Genomic DNA, 23087 nt, shown 5'->3' on the forward strand with positions numbered 1-23087 from the left:
TGCTCCAGACCCCAGATCATCTTTGTGACCCTCACTGCACCCTGTCCAGTCGCTCCTTGTCTCTTGTACTGAGGAGCTCTGAACTGAGCTCAACACTCCAGATGTGGCCTCACTAGGGCCGACTAGAGGGGGACGGTCACCTCCCTCAACCTGCTGGCCCCACTCCTCCTGGGGCACCCCAGCATTCCATCGGCCCTCCTTGTGCGGGAAAGCTCCTTCCCCACTGCCTCGGAAACAAAACCACAAAGCAAAATCACCAACAAAAACTACAACAATAAGCAGTGTTTTTCCTAGAACAGGAGGACAGCGCCCAGGGCTGTGAGGAGGAGGCGAGCGGTGCCTGGGGCCAGCAGGTGGCAGCTCGTGACCGTGTGTCCCCTGCCTGCCGGGCTGCGGGGGGGTGACACGGCGACAGTGGAGCGAGGAGACACGGACGCCTCTGGCAGCGGCCGCAGAGCTGCCCCACACCGCACGCCACTGTCGGGGACACCGCTCCGGCCTCGTTGCACCTGAAAAGCTTTTGGGACGGTCACAAACACATCGTTAGTGGCACTAAACTGTGACCGGCTGGGCTCGGTAAAGCCCATGGGAACACAGGAGCAGGTCCTGGGCTGCAGTACAGCCTCTCCCTTCTAGTGCTTCCTTTCATGTCGGTGACAAATCCCTTCCAAATAATAACGATTTTTTCCCAGCTTTGTCATTGATCTCTTAAATAAGATGTTCTCTGGCAATATACCAGCACATTCCTGTTCTCAAAAGATTAATCCCTTAGGACTCCCTTACAGAGTTTTTCTTTCAGAAGTTTTGACGCATGCTGTAATGAAAAGAGAAACAATACGCAGCCTGATTAATAGAACTGCAGCTAACAAACAGTGCCCTGAGGGATCAGCACTCTAATCATCAAAAGCAACATCTCCATCCCTACTTCGTTCTTTTTCTTCTCAGCTTTGCACAGTTTTAACCTGAGATAGCTCTACCCATGTGCTGGGCTTATACAGGTGATGAGTCAAGCTAAAGGAAGAGACAAAAAAGCATCCCAGCACTGCAGTTCACTTTGAGGTGGCTTCTCTATGGCTATCACTCTAAATCAAAGGGAACAACCTATAACTTTAGAAAGGAACCTATTATGGATGTTGATTTTTTTTTTTTTATCAGCAAAAATTAGGAAGGGGTTGATAAAAAATATTGCACACCGCAGCACAGGATGTCCCCTCAGAAAAAAAAAAAAAATCTTGTTATGTGCTTTGCAGTAGGGTATGTTTTCCACCCCTTTTCTCTGTTCACACTTTATAGCTTTTCCAGAGAAATCAGTTTTTTCTTTATCAGTGCTTCTTTCTTTTTCCACCTCACTAATCTGGAAGATTTGTGAGAGTAAATTAGCTTGACTTAGGGTCAAGACTAGACCCTTTTTGCCATGAAGGCACTATTGTGTTTGCTTCATCAGGGTTCTCTAGGTAGTTTCCTCAACATATAGGCAGGGACACCATGAGAGGATCCAGAAATTTCTTTTTCTTGTGAGCAGAGCTCAGCCTGGCATGAGGGGCAAGTGTCATTCCAATGGGAGTTTCTGTAAATCACGTCAGTCATATAGGGGAACATTTGTCTTTACAAGGTGAGGGATAAATTAGTCATCCTGTCATAACTGAATACTCTAGCAAACAGCAAGGCTGACATAGACCTAGTAATTTATTTTTCATGGGTACAAGCAATTTAGTGTTTTATAACTCTGGTTAAAGTTGGAGTTTAGACTGCAGGTAACTACCCATAAAAACAGCAGGATATCTGTAGGAATGAAAAGAGAATGCTCTCTATTTTTGAAGAGTATTTTTCTTCCTTCCAAAATTACTTCAGAAGAAAGGGGCCTAGCAGTTACTTCACAATTCTTTTTTTCCCCCAAGAGTGGGCCGCTTGTGGGGTCAGCAATCACAAGCCTACATATCACTGCTCAGAAGTACAAGCTGGTCCATCTGCCTGCTCACTTCTCTGGTTTCCTCCATCTCCACATAGCAAGCTCTTCCAGGCCCTTACTTCTGGAGTGGTCCATGGGCACTGCCATGATGATGTCAATGCTACCTCTTCAGACTGAAATTCAAAAACACTCTGTCTCAGATTATAGTTTATTTGGATGAGGGAGGAAAGCAAGCAAAATCCTGTCCTCATCCAGGATGCTGCGCCCAAACCCCAAGGGCAGCAAACACCTCCTGCATTTTGCCAATTCTCTTCTTTGAGTCTGAAGGAGACCCATAATATACATGGGGAAAATCTGTTCTACTGTAGGAACCACAAAGTGAATGTTTACCCTGTGTTTGAACAGCTGATTCATCCCAGCAAGAGGAGGTCCATTTTTGGACCCACTGCTCTAGGCAGTAGCCACCCTGAGGTAGCTGAGCTAAAACTGATCATACTGAAAAGGTGTCCTGCTTGGAAACAGCACAGTTACCTCCAAAGAGAAATTACATGCAAAGCTACAGCAGAGTGGGATGACAGGAGAATTACACAAGCTCTTCAGAAAAAAAGGAGAGTGTATATTAATTCCATCTAAAATCTGAAATGAAAAAACCCCAGTGTTTCCTTTGCAAAGAGTTCTGTAAAACAGGATGTCCAACAAACAGAGTCTTGAGTAGGCACAGGGGCAGCAGCACATGTTTAATGTCAGTGACAGTTTAAAACACAGAGACTGACTCAGAAAATATTATTCCAGCCTTGTTTGTTTTTGAGTTGCTGCTTCCCTTGGAGACTTTGAAAGTACCAGTCCCCTGTAAAGCAGGTATATTGAAATGCCAGCAGATTTACTTTTCTAGACATTGCTGCTGTTCTGTTTCTCTGTTTTATTTGTATGACCGTCTGGGGCCATCACCACCTGGAAGCATATCCTCTCCCCCTGCACACAGCCTTCTCTTCTGTTGTTTTTGCAGCTCTTCTTTCTCACCATCCCTCCATGCCATTTCTTCCTTTTATTTGAATTTATGCCAGGTGATTCCTCCAACCATCCCCCTTCCCTGCCCCTGTTAAATGCTTACTTCATGTTCTTTCCTCCTGCTCACTTACAGAGATGGGGCCCCACACAGCTCTGTCCTTCTTCTGTCTCCTGTTCCTTGCATGGTTCTCCCTGGTGCAGCTTTTCTACTTAAAATAATCAAAAATTTTTCCTCCATAAGGAGGCCTTTGCCCCTCACACTTGTACCATGAATGTAAGTGCTGTGTACTACCCCTTCTCACAGCTGACAAACTACATCTCCTTCCCAGACTTCTTCCCTTTCTGTCTGCATTCCAACATTAGCTAGATATGCTGTCCTGATCCTTCTGTGCTCTTTCCACTGGACTCCCCTCAAAACCCACTCTAAACAATTTCTGCCAGGGGTTCACCCTTAACATTTAATAATTACCTCGGCCACTCAGGCTTGTGTCTTTCTCCACTTTTTGATGCTGCTTGGCCACTTTTGCCTGAGACAGTGGAACTTATTAGCTTGGAAAAGAGAGAAAAAAGTAGGGAATTTATCAGTGGAGGAAGCAAATGGGAAACCTCTGACAGGTCTGAACTCTTTAAACCATTTCATATACTCTTCCTGCTTTCTCCCAAAAGGAAAAATTCCAAAACACTAGAGTAGGAATTTGGTTTCTGAGACCCCCCCTGGGAGCAGAGACCTTCAGGGTGCTCTTGCAGGCAGAGCCACCCCAGGGTGCAGAGGCTAAGTGTGGAAAAAAAGGCCAGTTTATCAGAATCCTGATTAGACCCTCAGGATAAAAATCTCTTGAGGGGTGAGGCTGAGGCAGCTAAAGCTCAGTTCTCAAATAAGTAACTGAAATGTATAATTACACACAAGCACTGAATAGAAGTTTCTGTTAATCTGTGATCCAATAATCTTCTTTCATTGCCACTTAGCAACAGAATTACAAACTGAGGATGGAAAGCCAGGTTGACTTAAAATTCCTCTCTTTGTTGGGCAGACATGAAAAAAGGTCCCTGACTGAGCAGGCACAACAGGTTTCCCAGCTACTGGGAATTGTGCCTTTCAGCACAATATAAGTACAGACACCTGAATTTCAAGTTTATAAGAATTAGTAAATTTCATTCACAGAAGCACAAGATTAATCTAGACACACATGTCCACAAACTCCATTAAAATCATACATCTTCAGAAGGGGGAATGTGAAAGAAGGGACCATTGGCCAAAACTGCTGCACTGGAAATTATTCTTAACTGCTGGGTCAAACAGTAATCATCATATTTTTGGGATATATGCAGTGTCAAAGAGATGCTCGGGAGAGGTGCAGGAGGGTGGTAATCTTTAGCAGTGATCCCTACCCAGAGCCATGCATTGTCTTTTCTTTGAGAGACATTTTGCACCCAACAGAGCGTTAGCATACCTGAGGTCTCTCTTAGGTTCAGTTATTTTCATAAACATCAGAAAAGAGGTATTTAAGTGCCTGCCACCATGCTCTTTTTATTTCAGCCTCTTCTTTCCATCTTCTTCTTACCTTTTTTTCCTTCCTTTTCTCACCTTTTTTCTTTTCCTGTGCTTCTTGCCTACAGAGTTGAGCAGTCAGATAAGGCATCATCTTTTGCAGTGCTGCTGTGAGTCTGGGACAGAGAGACAGCTCAAAGATGTGCTAAAAGCTGCCTAATAACCAGGCTCAGCCACATCTTGGAGTGCCTGGTGAGACTGCATGGCCTGCTTGGCATTCAGCAGATTCTTCCCATAGTCCAGCTCAGATGCCTTTTCCTTTGCACGTGTCATGATCCCAGAGACAAGACAGCTACAAGGGCAGCTTCCTCCCACCTTGGGCAGCAATTTATTCCCTGTACTGTGGAAAGGATGGACTTCCATCCCAGGGGTGCTGCCCAGCAGCAGAGGAGAGAGGGGAGGTATTCCATCCAAAGGGCAACAGACCCAAGGGTGGTGTTAGAATGAAAGTTTAAATTAATATTTACATTTTAAAGGGATTGAATTTGCTTTGCTGGGTTTATCTTCAGCCAAGGACATGGCTTTTTTGTTTGTTTGTTTTGTTTTTACAGTAGTGTTTTGCTCTGAAACTGAGCAGCCAAGACCTGCCTTTGCAGACCCATGCACCCTGTTTAAAAGATGCTCTTTGTACCACAATGTGGCTGTGCTCCAGATTGATAGAGTTCTTCATTCCTGAGCAAACAAAGTACAGTGGCAGGGGTCTGTCCACTGCCTGCAGAGCTCCTTGGCTGCTGGGTACCTGCCATGGGCACAGGACTGTGTCCCCTCAGGAAAGAGCTTGTCAGCATGCAAAGAGGAGGAGCAGAATAGGGCACTCTGTTACCTCTTCTCTACTGTTTTGGGTGGCTGCGAGCAAGGAACAGAAGAGTTCTGCCCTTCAAAAGAGCCCAGGGGTGTTTTCTCAAGCAATTACACCTGTGCTGGTAGATGTTACAAGAGCACTTATGGACTTGTGCAGGAAATAAATCCACCATCAACAAGCCAGCTGGATGTATGAGCATACAGTTTTCTTGCATTCAGGCAGAGAAGGTAAAAACTTTCATAAGCCATGTATAACTCAGTGCCTTCCTGCACTGAGATCTCCCCAACTTCTGCATGGCAACCCTGGGAGCAAAAAAAAAAAGGCAAATTGCTCAACAGAAAGGAGTGTGACTAGCAATTACACTCTTCTGCTATTTGCAGCCTTCCTCACATAATGGCACAAAGAAAGAGCAAAATTAGTATGTGTTCCTCTTTTCATGTGACTTTCTGTACTTTGTGGAGAAACTTCAATAGACTCATCAAGCTGATACTAATAAAAGATCTACAGTTCTGTCTACAGTCAAATATTCCCCAGATAATAGTCGTGAGCTGGAGTTATTTGCTGGTTTTTCCCACTTTAAGCTATGCTTCTTTCATCATTTTTCAAAGACTAAAGCACCTACTTGCTGAGAATAATCTTTAAAGAAAAGGCTAAAATTTACTTTTTTACTTTTTCCTTGCCACCAGGAGCCCAATAGCTAATGATGTCAAGCTCATTGGAAATCATCAGTACAAAGCAGTCACCAACAGTGTTGTGAAGTCCAATACTGAGGAGAGAAGGAATCTTTTTAAATTGCAAGAAGGAGAGCAGAATAAAGAAAGTCATTCAGAGTGCATGAGTCTTTTGTCCTCTATTGAGGGAGAATGCTAGTTAGCAAGAGTGGGTAAGGATTTTGATCTGACCTTTCAAAACCTTTTGAAGCATCCAAGCAATTCTAAGGACTTGTCTATTTGTCCATACTTGAGAGTTTGTTAAGGCAGAATGAGAACATGAAGTGTGGCCACAGTTCTGCTAGGTGTGGACAAGCTGCTGGCCTCCATGCCTTCTCTGGCCTACATGAGAGGGATTAAAATTCTTTTGATTCACGCTTAGAGGAGAAAATCAGAGAGATGAAGGGGATTGAACGAGTTTAGTTTAGCAGTACATGTTTCCCTAAGCTGGTTTCCAGTGGCTCCAATATTATGGGCTGTGATGCACTTTCAGGAAGACATGGGATGCTGTGCACGGCATCGTGTAGCAGTGAAGGGACCATAGTACTGCCCTGCAAACAGGGAGGGCACTGCCTGTTCCCCAGGATCAGATGTGGCTCCCAGATCTACTCTGCATGAAGGCTGGGGTACAAGGAACAGGAGTGGTCTGATCTAGGAACTGCTGTTAGAAGGGCAGTACAGCAATGACAATTCATACTTGACCTCCACACCTCCTGAGAGTGAGGAGTTAGAATAATTCTCCGATAGCTCCATCCTCATCCAGCACTGTGGATCACTCCCCTTGCAGAGTGGGGTTTTTTCAAAATGCTTAAAATCACTATGTGGACTCCAGGTTTGTAAAGCAAGCTGTTGGGAGTCAGAAACTCAAACTTGCTCCCACTTGGACCTGAGTACAGGCTATAATAATTTTTCCTGACTCTAGCAGGGACATAACTGGCTGCTGTAAACCAGCTGCTGGACCCCCTGGACACTACAAACTGCATGACACATAGAGGTCTGCTGAATAAGGTGGTGACTGTTCTGCTTGAGTTTGTCTTAAAGATGCAACAGCCTCTGCTTTGCTACAATTATTGACAAATGCAGAAAAATTTGCAAACCGTCCAGGTACTGAACAGTTTCTCAGCAGTGGTATGTGGGGACCTCTATGCTCTGCAGGCCAAGAAAGAGAAGCTAAAGGTATCCCAGAAAAAATATACACAAGCACAAGGCAGGTATAAAATGCACTTTAACTGCAAAAAGCAGATTCTGTAACTGCTGTGACTGTAGGTCTAGAACAGTGGGACAAGAGTCATAGATACAGCTAAGTTGTAGGCTCAGCTGATATTTATTTTATTTTTCTGGTACAGGAGGTGTTCTGAACCTAGTTCAGAGATAGTGAGAAAAGAAATTGCTATTTTTATCTGCGGCAAGTGTTGCATTGACTTATTTACAAGCTTGCACTCTATAAACCTGAGCATGTATCTGTTACATGATTGGAATTCAGTCCCCCAGCTTTGGCAGGTAAAGGGGGATATAACCACAGAGGCTTATTAATGGAAAAGTTTCCTTTGTCCATCCATTTAAGCAGCAACCTGTGTTTGCCACTATGTAAGACACACGGGAACTCGTGCAGAAAGCACACTGGAGAATTTGTGAATTTACATACACAAGCAAGATTTTTTCCTTTACGATATACCAAGGAATAACAGCCAGTTAATCTCCTGTTGACTCATGTAGCCCACTGCATTTCAAAGTGTGTGAATCATTTTTGTCTGTACAGCTCAGTGTATGGGTACCATGCTGAGAAGCACTACCCCAAAGATACTCCTGTTTGGTTTAGTATGCCTTCACCCAGTATTTCCTACCCGTGTCACAGAGCTAGCTTCACATCTGCTTCAGGCAGAACCAGCAAGAGCTTCTGGCTCAGAAAGCTAAAAACAACTATGACCAGTGGCTTGTCTAAAGCAGCTATTAGCACTTTTCTTTTGCTGGTTCCACATTACAAAAGTGTCTAGCCCTTGGACTTTTCTCCCAGAAATGCTGTAGCATACTCTATTCTTGTCTTTAAAATCTGAAGAAGAACAAAAAGAAAAAAAAATAAAGAAAGAAGGAAAGACGGATGTTATTAATGCATTGTACATAGGGTCATGATCTGTTCTGTCCCTTATCTTTTGAAATACTTTTTCTTTTTATCCCTTACAAGATACCAGGCTGTTTCCTCTCAGATCCATTTTCATGAGGCACTCATTGGGTTTTGTCACTGTGACACTGGTAAATGTGCTTGGAAGCTGATGCCAAAGTCGAGTGAAGCCTGTGGTGGATACAGGAACTCTGTTTATGAGATAAAATGATTAGTATAGCATTTCCTCAGAGCTTTTGGCAGGAAGTAGGCACCAGTTCAATTAATGAAAAGAAAGGCATAAATGTGTCACTGTCACTGTCACTTGGTAACTTCCCACTCAACAGCATGCCCGGGGGATTTCATTGCAGGGCAGATGGGGATCTTATCACAAGGTGGGACAGATGGACAGGAGGGAGATGTGGTCTGGGTGGGCCAGGGCACATGACAGAGTGCAAAGGCACCCACAGGCACACCAGCCACTGTTCACATGGAAGCTGCATCCATGTGAGTCCATGTGGTGATCTGCCTGTATTACAATGATCTCCACTAAACAGAGACTTGAGTAATTCAAAAGACATTAACCAATTGCTAATTTGGCCCTGTGCAAATTTGCAGAAGCTTTTCAAGAGCCTGCTCAGGTGGCCCTGCATGATGGAAAAACAGGCATTTCCTCACACCTATTTGTATTTAGGTACCAGAATGAAGTGCCCTAAACTCAGCATTTTACAATCTTGAACAGCAAGATGATGAACAAAGTACATAGCTGCAATAGCTTAGCAAATATATATAACCTAAGAAAAGATTATAGTTTAACCCTACAGAGCCTCTTTTGGTCCTTATTGCTAGAGGAAGATTTTGATTGTCATGTGTGGTCTAATTAATCATTTGATATCTGCAGTCCACTGAGAACAAATGGATAATTGATGGAAATGCACTTACAAATATAATACACTCCCAAAATAGCCTAGCCAAGACCCCAGGAAAATAGTGACCTGTGTTAAGGTTTCTTTTTGCTATTGGAACATTTGCATCATGCTGTAGATTTATTGTGCATGTCTTCCTGTAAGAATGGCATAAAAGCTAAATTTAAAATGTAAACCACCTAATCATTTTACTAATAAATAGATTGACCTTTAAAAACATTGATCTCATGGCAAGTTCCAGCATCTTTCAAACACAGGAAGTATTAATTCTGGCACAAGGATATTCAGTTAGCTTTGTACATAAGCTGAATTAGGGTTGTTTTTTTTTTATATCACTTGTCTAGACTGATAGATTAGTATGTAGACATGAATACATATTAAAGTTGAATAACAGAAGTTCGCTTTTGAGAGATCACAAGACCTATAGGGGCAGCTAATGAAGAAGTTATGATCAGTGCCAGTGACCTTGGAGTTTAAATGCTTCAGAGCCTGCTGAGATGAGCAGGTGCCAGGTGAATTCATACATTACAAATGCCCTAAAGCAAGAATCATCTATTTATATGTCTCTTTGTTTGGACTTTGAGCTATGTCCCAGGATGCTCCTTGGACACAACCTTGGAAATTATAAAAAACCCTGTGATTTTATACCTCAAGACCAAACCAACCCATCTGTCTTCAAAATTGTTTGCTAACAGTATCCACCTCCTCACTTTTGAAGTAACTGGATATGATTTAAGGTGCAAAATAAGGATGTTTTCCTTATTTTTCTGCATAAGATCAGTAGTGTTTCCTTACTTCCAAATAAGTGGGCAGCATTAGTTCTCTGAAAATCTGATAATGACCATTAAAACTCAAAATACAGACATAATCCTCAGCAAAAATTAAAATGAAAAATGCTGATAAACATGCAAACACCACACATACCTGGAATGCCACATTTTTTAATACCATTCTTAACAGATTGAAATTCAAGCTCAAACATGAACCTCCCTGAGCACATTTATTAATTAGAAAAGCATTACCCCTGGCTTTGCAGAGAGGGGGAATGTTGTATAATTAGCAAATAGTGAAAGCAACAGAAGGTTTCTCACTGGCTTCACACAGTTACTGCATTGAGCGCTCTCCTTAAGTGCCAGAGCTCTGCCACAGCAAATGAGCTGGCAGACACCTGAAGTAAAACTCACAGATCTGAGTTGACTCTTTTTTCACCTAGGAAATTTAGGTGAACTCCTTTGAGAGGTAAATCTCAGGTCTTTTCCTGTAAGTCCCTATGGAATGTTACTCCAGAGAAGTGAAAAAAGGTGTCACATTCAGGTCTCTATATTATAGAAAGGATTTTTTCAGAGCCCAGGAATTCATTAATTCTTTGAACAGGGAGTTTGGGAATTCTATCCAGATTACTGAATGGCTTATCATCTATCAGGGCCTTTCATTCCAATGTCACAGGAGAAGCTTACAGCTTTTTATGGTCAAAGTCAGGTGTTCCAGCCTGTCTGAGCATTTTGCTATGTAGAAGCAGTCTATTTGGCTTTCTAAATGAAGTCAAATAGAAGGGAATGCTGCAGAGAATAAGGAGATTATCTGTGTAAAACAAGCCTGTAGTCTCACACATAGAAGAGAGAGAAAAATACCACAGCATAGTGGGAAAAATCCTTGACATAAACAAGAGTATTAGCCATAGGACATGTTTGCTCTTGACCTGAACACTCTAATGCTTCCAAGCAGGGAACACACTTTCATTAGAAATAGGAATTAATCCTAATTCTTCAGAGATGAACTTCAATTGATTTGGAATTCAGATGAGTCTTAAAACATTCACATATTTGAAGATTATCTAAATTTTTCCATCACTGGGGGTCTCATACTTTTTGGCTTCCATAAAGCTGAGGTTACTGGGTACACCAGGGACTCTTGGCTGTTCTCTTCCCTGGCACCCTAATAACCCTGTATGCTGGGTGAGCATCGCTTCTTCTGGGTTTCACAAGTCCCCTAGATCCTAGATGCTTGCCCTTTATAGCCTCATACTATCTCTGTTTTAGCTATATTACTCTACAGCTTCTTCCACACCAGAATTCCTAAATATCTCTTTCTGTTGAGTTTTCAGTAACTCAGTTTGCTCTTTTTTCACAAAAGGGCATTTTTGCTACTGTTCAGTGCTAAGGCTCTGTGTTGCACCACATTTCCCGTGGCATGAATCCTGCTAGCAGTCTCTGGGAGCTGCCCTCTTTCCAGCTCTTCATGGCAGCTTCCTCCTCCTTCCAAAGGCCTAGAGTTTGCCAGCTCCACTTACATCTCAGAGCTCAGCCTCTTTTCATTTCAGCTTCTCTTATTTTGTATCTGGGATAAGCTATTAGGTATATAAGTTTCAGAATCCCGTTGTACAGAAAATGTTTAAGAACATTTAACAACAGACAGACAACAGTCAATCAGCACCTGCTGGATGCTCAGTAGTTATCCATCCTCTTTCTCCTTTTCCCTCCTACAATCACGTTTTGGCTTTCTACCAAGGGAGAGCCATCCTTGTCCACCAGCTGTTCCAAATCCCTGATCCTTCACATGCATTTTATGGAAAATATTACCACATTGTGGTACTAAGCTGAGGCTGACAATGGAAGTGGGAAGATCAACCTAGCATTGCTTTCATTAGGCTATAGTAATTTTAAATTAGGTCTGCATGGATTTTAATAGAATTCTGTATAAATTCTGGATGCTTCATGATCAGAGATGAGATGTAGTAGATACTCTTTTTTTGCATTCTCACTGAGTCCACCCATGTCTTAGAACTTATAGAAAGGATCTGGTTGTTTGCAAAATGTGTGAAAGGAGATTCACAAACACACAAAGTCTAGTCTAATTTTCCACTCAAACTGCTGTCCCTGCTAGTAGTCAAAGAATCCCTGTCTGGGTTATATTGAGAGTTGAAAAAAACAGCAAACAAAGGACATTGGGATAAAAATCATATTGGGGTTAGAATTTTTCATGCTCATTATTCACTCTAAGAAGCAGCTGCCAAAAGGTCAATCAATGTTACAAAAGAGGGAAGCAAGATAACATGGACAGCTGAAATGTACTATCCCTGTAGACCTGATTTTTCAGAAACTGCTACTTTGCAGGAAAACCTAGAAGAAAATCATTATTTTTTAAGTAATTGTCTCATAGGAGAGCAATTTCTCATGCAGCCAAGTGCCAATATATTAACTCCTTGGTGTTATCTCCTTGCAGAACAGCTGATAGCAAAACACAGGACAGCCTACTTGCGCTAGAATACAGATCATTTCTCTTCCAGACATACAAAGCTTCATTGCTTCAGAGAAATATTCACTAATAATGAGGAAAAAGATTATGAGGTAATATGTTGCACAGATCTAAGAGCAGCATCTAACTTTCCAAGATTTGAATACAACCCCCAAGCATTAGATTGGAACATGGTTTGTTACTGGTGGGCACCTTGCACTGACTTTTACTTACAGGCAAAATGTGTGTAGAATGTTACCTTCGTATCAGCCTGCTTTGCTGTAAGGACAAAGGGCACTTTGATCCCAGTGCAGGAGATTACTGTATTACAGATTTTTTTTCTCAAAAATCAACTTTGCCTAGAGAGAAAAACTGCCTAAAGCAGCCTGAAGGCATGAAAGCCTCTGGAGAATACCATCAGTGATTTGTCTCTAAGACTTCCATCATAATCTTATTCAAGAAAACTGCTTTTTGTTAGAATACTGTGAAATCAGTAAAAAATGAGTGCCAGCTCCTGGAAAGTGTAGATTCAGGGTTGTTTAGGATGTGGGGAAAAGGGTCTGCTAAACAGGGCAGTTTCTTTGTCTCTCAAGTAGCACAAGGTACAGTATGGACAGTTTATGTGATGCACCTGAACAAAACCAGCTATACCATTCCAACTCCCTCAGATGACTTCTCCCAGCTAAGGCTGGGGCTGAGTCCACCCCTGAAAAACCTCTGAAATGTATATTTGTACACTTACAAATGTAGAAATGTACAAACATTCATGTAACAGTAACATTCCCAGCATAATAAAGGTTTGTCACCTGGAACCTTAGCCAGGTGTTAGCAAAAGCTACCAGTCTTTGCTGGCTGCCTTGGCTCCTTTTGGGGTACATGGTGCAAGAGAGGACTCATTTCATTTTTCTGAGATCTTTAGCTTCCTAGGGGGACAGCTCTCCACAGGTCTTTTCCCAGTGACTAAGAGGAGACCTCAGTGTCTATCTGAAGATTGGGCAAGATGAATCATTACAAACTTCTGGTGGGTGACAGATTGTGTCAGATACCATTTAAGTTGTGTTTCAAAACAGAGACATTGCTCCTTTCCAACAAGCAGGGAGACTGATTGAGAATCCAGCACTGCTTGAGCCAGGCAATGAATGAAGTCCATCACCCATGTACTGAGTCTGCATCCCTATGTGGGATCTGATCCTCAGAAAGAACTGGATATACTGAGAAGAGACATGGGGCAGGCGCAGAGAAAGCATTGGGGCATTATCATGCCCAACTTGAAGGCAAAATAAAGAAATTCTCCTAGAACTAGTTGGATTTCTGGGTAAACAAAGGTCATTTGTGTTATTTTGTGGAGGGCTTTCTATGAGTGTAATCTCCCCAGGCAAGGGTCATGTTTGTGTCCGTTACTTATTTTCTTTTCTCTGGTGATCCTGCAGTCCTTCCATTGACTTCAATGGCAGTGCCATGAAGCAATGGACTGACTCTAGGATTGGGCTATTTACTAAGCAAATAATCTGAATCAGCAGTTTTGGAGTCATATGGGCACCCAATAAGCAGCCTGTTTTGTTGTTGGATTGGCTATAAAATCCCAAATCCCCTCAGCTCCTGGCTGCTGGCACCAGGGCTCACTAACAGCAAGCAGAATGGCCTTTCAGTCTGTGCTCTTTGTTTTCTTAGCTGGACTGGTATTTTTCTCTGAAGCTGCACCACTGGTGAGTTTCTTTGTTTTCAAACTCAATCATTACAAGAATGATAATCTAGATTTTCTAGATGACTAGCATCCTCCTCATCCATGAAATTCTGTAACCACTGGGCTTTGTCAGAATGCTATTTCTGGAGTTTTTTATAGTTTTCTTCAGAATTCTTAAAACTTTTTTCTTTTCTTGTAGTTTACCCACCTATTTTAAGGTATTTTGGAAGGGTCAGGGTCCTAGGTGGTGTGACCTTTTATTTTGCTTTGTTTCTATCTGTTCATGACTCACATCCCATATCCTCAATAAAGAGGCAGCTTCACTAAATAAGTGCTTCTCTAAAGCACTAAAAACTATTTTTGAGGTATGACTAAGGATTCCTTATAATATAATGAAGTCTAAGACAGGGATATTCTTTCAGCCTTGGGATGTCATATGTATTTCTTTGTTGGTTTCCCTAGATAACATACTTTGTCATACTTAAAAGAATTTGCTATTTTCATATTTATGATCATATTGTAAAGGTATAGCATTATACCATTTTCATAGAGCCATTTAGAGCAACTCTAAGTATTGATCAAGCAATCTGTGGGTGTGTACTAAAGTATCAGTATAAAGCTCTAAGCTTTATACTCTTAAGCTCTAAGATATCCTGCTTAAGAAATAGATGTTTGGAAATTAGCTTTGAATAGCATTGGCAGAGAACTTGCTTTTAAGTGAATGGTAATTCTGCAATTAGAATCTATCTTTTCTTTGGGAGAAGGTTTTTGAAGTCCTGGTGAACTGTTCCTATACAACTTCTCCTCATTTCCCCAAGGTCTCCCATGGCTCTGTTGATTCCAAATGCCCTCTTATGGTGAAAGTGCTGGATGCAGTCAGAGGAAGCCCTGCATCTGGTGTCAACGTTAAAGTTTTTAAACAGGCTGAAGATGGAAGCTGGCAGGACTTTGCTGTTGGGTAAGCTGTGTGGTCTTCTGGAGCTGTTTTCAGGGTGCCTTGGGCAAGCAATTGAATAGTTAAAGGAATGGAGCTCTGATCAAAACGAAAATGTGTTTTCTGACACATTTGCCACACTATCAGTGTTCACAGCACATGAATTCTGATCTAAAATCTGTTAGATTTAAGTAGAACTTATCCCTGACTGAAATGTTAATTGCAAAAATATGTTCAGATGCTCATCTTATCTTTGTAAGGGACTAGTTTTGATACTTATTTTTTCTCCTAGCTTCAGTATTATCTTTCCTTTCTATAGAAAGAAAAAGAAAAAAAAAGCCTATTTACCAGCATTTTATAGGTAATCCACACAAACCTATATTCACATGCAATGGATATAGAGCTTTATTTGCAGCACTCACATACAAAATCCTCTCTGTAGGCTTTGTCTGCACACATGTAAATAATAATTTCATCATTCATCTTCTGCTGTGTATCAAATGTGCTGGTTGGAAGAAACTCCTTGACCAGACAGTTTTTAAGAGTACTATTGTAACTATTTAAGTTGCTATTGTAACAACACCGAAGCAAAATCTCAGCAGTTTGAGGTCATTTCTCTAGCTCTGAATGTGTTTTACTAGAATGACAGACCAATACCAACAGATATCCAGGATCCTTACAAATACCTTAGGACATCACAGAAGGTCAGACAATATCTTCAGTCTGTGACGGGTGTAAGAGTAACAGAAGAACACAGTTTACTAAAATTCAAGTAGCTGAGGTATTTAGACATTTAACTTTCATTGCAAAACTTTGTTGAAACAGATTTTTAAATAACTTAATAGAAGTTTCCAATAGTAGCAGAACATTCAAGCACAGAATGATAAGCACAAGAATGGACAGGAGTCTACTGTACATTGAACTGTCTTTTACTAGGATTTTTTATAGCATGATTTACACATAAGCAGCAGGGGAAAAAAAAACCCAGAGAAGAAGACTATAAGGAGAAAGAACTTTTTCTCCATCTGAATGGTTTGTTTTATATAATGAAAACCAAAAAATGCTTTTCCCCATTGAAAAGTAGCAAGAAAGTTTGCAAGATTGAAAAAAACAAACTCCATTCCCAAGTGCTCAGTGTTAACCTAGGAATAAATTACTCCTAAAATGAATTAATGTACTTTAATGAACAGAGAAACTCCATGAAAAGTGACACTTTTTTTTCAAGGAAAGTGGAGACAAGGATAACATCTTATCCCTAGTGACCATTTCTTTTATTGTTAAAAAACCAAATTATTTAAAATGTTTCATCAAGTACTGTTTAACAGCTAATACAAAATACAATTTACAGAAAAATAAGAGAAATGTAATGTAATTATTAAATGCCCTCATTTCTAGGGCATAACAGTATTTTCTTGCTCAGTTTGCAACCCTGATCTCAACAAGCCCATGGAGACAAAACCTGTGGTTCTCAGGCAACTTCTGCTGACACTTTAGGTTAAAACACTCAAGAAAATCTAATCACATCTTCTTAAACATAAATTAAGAAGATTAACCCTAGGCAAGTGAGAACCATTTTGCTGGGGGATGGCAGTGAAGGAACATTAAATCACAACTTTTATTGCAGGTACAGTTTTTGACATTTTTCCTGACTGGTATCACAACCAAGGCTGCTTTCAGTGATACCATTGACTTTAGCTGATGGCAGTTGTTTGAACCAAGTTTTCATATGCAATTACAATTTTATTCTTTTGGGGAAGCCAGAATTTCCCTGTGTTAAATGAAATGTGAAAATGTGAATGAATCCAGGAACACAATCTGTAAATACTCCTGTCAGGTGAATAACATTTTGAAGTAACAGTACATAGCAGATACATATGGGAAAGTTACATTTTGTAAAAATGTCTGCTGAAGTTTTGTTTTTACCATTTTGTTTTCTTATGTTTTGCAAGCACACTTCATGGAATTAAGCAAATGTACTTAGCAACTGTTGAATTTGAGTAATGGTGTTTAAGGGGCAGTGGGGAAGTTAGAATAGTAGGAGCTGACTTTATTAAGAGGCTTATTTCAAAATGATTCTAGCTAAAAATATGCAAGAAGAGATAACTTGAGCTAAGACATACCGGGGAAGGGTTTAGGGTGCAGAACATGTGATTTAGATTCTATATGAGATCCTCCCATGAGTAGCTTTGATCTTCTCACTCCTCACAAGATTTTTGAAATCTAGGTCTTATCATGTGGTTCAAGAGTTGCAGTCAGCAAACACAGTTTTCATGTGACCTGGGTTACAAGTCATGAAAGAAAAGACTTCTGTGTATTTTGAAGTGGTTCCCCAACCTCCTTTTTCTTTTTTTGTAACTCCAAAGAAGACCTAGTGTTCCTGAGATGTTTCCTCATCAGTCTGCATCTGAGAGCAGTTTATCTCAGTGCAGTATATCCTAAGAGTCCATAAACATCATTGTACAGGCAGTGTAGATTTAACCTGGCTACAATATACAACTAAGGTCCAGACAGTCAAAAATAGGATCAGGACTACAGTATGGGTTGGCACTGTAGTAACTTTACTGGAAAAGCACAGCTTTTTAATTTAGCTGTCCATCTTACAGCAGATGCTGGCAGTCCACATCCTGTTAAGAATAAGGAACCATATTATATTTAGTCCCCCACTCAGACAGAAATACAAGTGCTGTTCAGAAGCAATCACAGCATTTTGCTACCAGTGCTGAATACTGAGCATCCCTGCCTTGTGCTCATCCCCTCCAGGCTCTGAATCACACACTGTCCTGTTGGCTGTCAGTGCAGCAGTAATGCTGAAGGGTTTCCTTGTGTGACCAGTTGCATTGAACAGCCACCACTTAATAATTAAAATAAAGAAAGTGCCATTAACTTCTGGTAGCAGGCATGCCTTTTCAAGTGAGCTCTTTTTTCCAGTCTCCCAGCTGTTCTGGATGGTTAACATCTGACACTCTGGAGCACTACCCCTTAGGAAAAGCACCATTCCAGCTCCATCCACACTTTTCTCAAACTAAAACTAATTTGTTTTTCTGAACAAGGATTTTGAGGCACACACCATTTTTGCTTTTAATTGTTTGACTAGACTATTAAGATTATAGGCAGAAGTACATGATTTGCTAACTTCTGCAGGATCTCAGTAAGTCTGTTTCACAGCTTCAGGCACACTCACAAATGAATTCTTTCTTCTTTTATTAAAGCAATATAGATCAAACCAGAAATTACTAATTAAACTAAAAGAAAACAGATGAGTACATTTCACAAACTGACTGTGATACTTGTTTCAAATATGACTTTGATTCTCTGCAGGTTTGGTCTGCCCTGGATACACTTGATTAAACTTGTATTGGATCAATAAGATTTTTGTCAGCCTTGACAAATAAGAAAAATTAAAATTAGTAGGAGATTTTCAATCCTGCTACCTCTTAATTTAAGCAAAAGTTCTGTCATTCCGTCTTTTTTTTATTTGCCACCATTAACCAAAGATTACAAATAAGGTGAAGGAGGAGAAAGGGACTGGGAAAGAAAAGCCCAATAACACAACTGATCCTGTCCCAGATAAGCAGCATGTCACTGCTTTCTCCACTTTCACTCATCCTCCTCAAGTTTGTTTTCTGCCTAGACAGCTACTCCTTGCATAAGACAGGAAAGTTCCACTAGTTCTCCCAGTCAAGGCTTTCTTCATTTTTCCTTCAACTAAATCATGTGGTTATGAAGTGCTATAAATATCAAATAAATATTTTCAGCAGAAAAAGACCCAAACAAAAACAAACAAACACAAAAGGTTAAAAAATCAGAAATTAAGTAAAAGGAGGGAAAAGAGACAAATGGCGTTTAGGAGCTAAGTATGTAAATATTTAAACAGCTGTCATACAAAGCTTGAAAATCCTCCTTTTCAAACAAATAAGGTGCAGTGCTAGCTATACTTCCTTCTTGCTACTGGAATTTCTCCATCCACAGTTTTTTGTTCTAAGCTGAGCACATAAGCTCTGAGCTGGGAATTCCTATTGCTCATTTATGTGGTACAGTGCAAGAGGGCCCTGCTCCTTGACCAAGGCATTGTAATTCAAATTATTAAAATCTTATGATGCTAAATTGCTTTTTCAAGACATTATCACTAATGTTCACATAAAATCACATCATTGTATAGGAATCAACTCCAGACCCTCAGTGCAAATAACTGGAAAACAAAATAATTTTCCAATAAAATTTCTCTTCTCTGGTTAGTTTTATTTTGAGATTTGGCATCTTGCCTCTCATCATGACATTCCTTCTCCTAAGACAGTAACCTTTGCTTCCAGAGAACATTGGGTACAAGTTAGACATGATACTAAAAGAGGGATCAGCCAGCTTTGATTTGTGATGTATATGGGTGAGTTGGTAGCAAGGACAGATTCTGCAATGTATGGAAACATCCACTACATAGAGGGAAGGAATTATTTCAGATGATTAGGCTGCTCAATGTAGAATTTGGCGCCTCTGCTATTTAATATTCCACACTGACTGTTTCTGTTTAGCATCTAAATGATAGTATAAAATATTTATATAGATATTTAATCATTACAGGAAAACCACAGAGTACGGGGAGATTCATGATCTCACATCCGAAGAACAGTTTGTAGAGGGAAAGTACATGGTGAAGTTTGACACCAGCTCCTACTGGAAGGCGCTCGGGCTTTCTGCATTCCATGAATACGCTGATGTGAGTAGTGGCAAATATCCTTGATAACCAGTGCACACTGATAACCAGTACACACTGCCTGTCTAGTGGCATCAGCTGGAAAGAGCAAACACAGCCCTCTAATACTGAAGGAGCATCAGCACTCAGTGAAGCGGTTCACTGCCACACAGCACTGGGCAAATAGAGGCAGTAAATATCCAGCTAAGACACAGGCAGGAGCCAACTTTCCTGCAAATGCTGACACAGCTCTTCCAGTGTAGCTGTGCCCATTCACCCACTCATACCAGCGGGGGGAATCTTGCTTGAAAAGAGCTGCATTATTCAATAGCTGACAGTTTTTATAAAAACAAACAAGAAAAACAAAAACAAACAAACAAACAAACTGCTTTTACTGGTGCTGAAGGAATGGAGAGATTTGGAAACCCTAATTTTACAGGAAATAAGCTATGCTTACATCAGAGGTATTTTCCCTATATCAGTCACATGAAAATCCCTGAATTCTAATATGACAAGTAATTACAGAAAAAAATCTATTCTTTCTGGTGTGTCTTTTTTTAAATGATGTTCAGTACCAAAAATGTAGGTATAAAAATATATACAACTAAGAAATAAAGGTATTTTAAAAAGTAAAGAAATAACCATAGTGGGAAAGGAAAAGTTGACTATTTTACTGATACTCAAATCTCACAAGGAGGCCAGCAATGTGATAATGTCCTGTCTGTCCCTTTGCTTTCAGTGCTACATTGATTTATTTTGTACTCTATTCTATTATGTTTACTTAGCACATCCAAAATCTGTTTAAATTCTTCAGGCTTAATCTTTCATTAAATTTAAGTTTCCCCAATTTAAGTAGTCTAGAACAGTTACTGGTGGTGTTGTAGAACATTTCAAACCACAAATTCATGGAGCCCTAGTGGAAGACTAAAATGAGTTACTGAGTCCCTGGTCCACAAAGTCTGAGGTGCCATTTAGGTCAAAAAAAGAAATCTCAAAAGTACTTCCTAACCATTTGGATGTCTGAAAGTTGTAAGAGATACACCTCAGAAGGTACTTGAAAGTACCTTGACTGTTCCAGCTAGGCTGAGGAGGCTTTTCCTTGACATAACAGCCTACAGGCCAACAAGCTAGCCTGGGAAGTGGGAAGAGTTCAGGGACTGAGCGTGTACAGGGCAACTGAAGCCTACAGTCCTCATGTCCCAGCTGTTTAGACTTTGGTCATAGGAGAGAACTCTCTAGTTCACTTATAGAAAGTGCTTCATGATTTAGAAAATAGATCAAATAGTCGGCTAAAGAAAGCTGGAATTTAACCCAGGTGACAATACTTTCTTGGGAATTGGGTGTCCCAAGTCCCATTGGACTAATTTGAAGAGCAGCAGATTTGAATTGTCTTAGGACAAGGGTCTCTCCTTGCTCTGGCAAGTCTAGCCACTCAGTTCTTAATGCAAAAACTGACCCATCACGAATGGTCTTAAAAACAGGAGGGGGCACTGAAGTACAGAAAATGGCTTTGGGCTCCAGCTGTCTGCCTTGTTGGCCACATCACACAGGGGTTGTATTTAAATTCCCTGGGTGGAATTTCACCCCTGTCTTTCTTACTGGTCATTTGAGATACCTCCCCCTTACCCTCCTATTCCACATCACAAAGCAGTTTGCCTGGCTCAGGTGTGGTATTTCCATCCAGCTTCACTGCATCTGAGGCTGTCTGTGGATCTCAGCCCAAATCCCACAAGTATCTCAGTCCTTGGCAATCACAAAGTAACGGGAAGCATTACCCTTCAGAAGGGCAAAAGCATTGAACAGAACCAGCAAAGTGCTCTGCAGATGAAGTGGGGTGTGCTGCTTAGTTGTTAATAAGCTGCTTTGGCTGTATGTTGCTCATCGTGACCAGGAGTTTTCCCTTTTCCAGGTGGTGTTCACTGCTAACGACTCCGGCCACCGCCACTACACCATCGCCGCTCTCCTCAGCCCTTTCTCCTACTCAACCACTGCTGTTGTCACTGACCCCCAGGAATAAACATGTACTGTCTTTTCACACTTTCCTCCACTAGAACTATCATAGGCTTTTAGGAGGAAGATTTTTCCTATGGCTAATGCATAACTTTTTGCTACATTAGTTGTTGTTTTTTTTTTTTCATTTTGTGACCTGGCAAACTTCAGACAAGTCAATAAAATATTACTTCTTTAAAACAATTTTGACTCAATTAGTGGAATTTTTTTTGGTTTTTAAATTATTATAATTTGCATTAAAGTGCAAAGGACATCTGAAAAACACACATGGGATGTCACTTGATTTAGTTTTGTTATCTTCCTCCGCTGCCTTAAAGAAGTCTCACCAAATACATTGGCTCAAAACAAGAAATTCATATGGTTGTGTTACCTTAAAAATATTACCAAATAAATGTACTCAAAATAAGAAAGCCATCTGTGCTACTCAAAGTTTACACACAGAAAATATGGTCCCACTATCAACTAGGTCATAAGGTGAATAGGTGAAATTCTGAATACCTAGCAGCAGAACAAACAATACAGAAACCATTGAAATAAGTATGACCAGAGATCTGAAAGAGTTGAAATCTGTGTACCTTTACTTAAAACTTCAAGTAAACCTCAACACACTGATGTCTCAAGAGGAAAGTTGGTTGCTCAATCAGTCTAGGAAGTACTGAAGTAATTTCAATTAGCACACTTTTTAACATCTTTGATATTAAAGCAATTATTTGACATAACACATCTGGCTACCCTATGTGTTAAATCCCATTCCAGTTAAATCCCTAATAAGTCAAATCTGTAGCCATAGTTAAAAAGAAGTCCAAAAAGAGAAGCATCATCGTTATAGTCTCTTCATATTTTTATAAGTAGGAAAAGGTAAGCTGTAGAGTGACTGTGATTCAAATAAAGTTGCTGATAAACTGACTAAAGGCTTTGAGGGCTTTAGCAGTGATTTCTGTATTGTATTTAAAATATTCTGAAGTGGAGGAATTGGTTCTAACTGGATTACATAAACTACAGAGAAAGAAACTGAAATCATGCCAGCCAGAAACCTGCAGCACTCATTTGCCACTGACCTTGGAGTTTATACCCAGAGCCTGCTGGGATGACAGCATGGCAAATGAATTCACAGGTTACAAAAGCTTCCCTTTAACATTTCACTGGTTACTTTTTCATGGATTTCTAGGTGCTAGCATAGTTACATAACTCTTGTAAGCAGTGCAAATAGTTTCAAAACAGCACTCATCATAAAGTATGGAGATTTCATGGGCTCCTGATATTTCTGGAGCTTGAAAACTGGTAGGTTTCATTTGAAGTGTTATGCTAAGCCCTCAAATAGGACTCAAATTTGTTCATATAGATATACTAGAGGAATAAAAACCTAAACAAAGAGAAAAAAACTACTCTTCTTGTAGTCATCCCTCCGATGAGAGGAGAAACCTAGTAAAAGAGTGCGTGTACATATGTCTGAGCAAACATCAGAAAGACAAAGTTGAATTTCAAGCCACATTTCCCTCAGTCAAACCAGATGCTTCTGGTAGGGGTTGACTTGCA

General features: G+C 40.6%; 1 protein-coding gene across 1 annotated transcript; it reads left to right on the top strand.

The window, feature by feature from the left end:
* The first annotated feature begins 13789 nt into the window (after positions 1 to 13789).
* Positions 13790 to 21734, top strand: LOC135443288 (transthyretin). Its single transcript, XM_064703501.1, has 4 exons — positions 13790 to 13942; positions 14739 to 14878; positions 19430 to 19565; positions 21451 to 21734. The coding sequence occupies exons 1-4, from the start codon at positions 13874 to 13876 to the stop codon at positions 21556 to 21558; spliced, it is 453 nt and encodes a 150-aa protein (XP_064559571.1). The 5' UTR covers positions 13790 to 13873; the 3' UTR covers positions 21559 to 21734.
* The last annotated feature ends 1353 nt before the right edge of the window (positions 21735 to 23087 follow it).

The sequence above is a fragment of the Zonotrichia leucophrys genome, chromosome 2 (genome assembly GCF_028769735.1).
Source record: "Zonotrichia leucophrys gambelii isolate GWCS_2022_RI chromosome 2, RI_Zleu_2.0, whole genome shotgun sequence".
NCBI lineage: Eukaryota > Metazoa > Chordata > Aves > Passeriformes > Passerellidae > Zonotrichia > Zonotrichia leucophrys.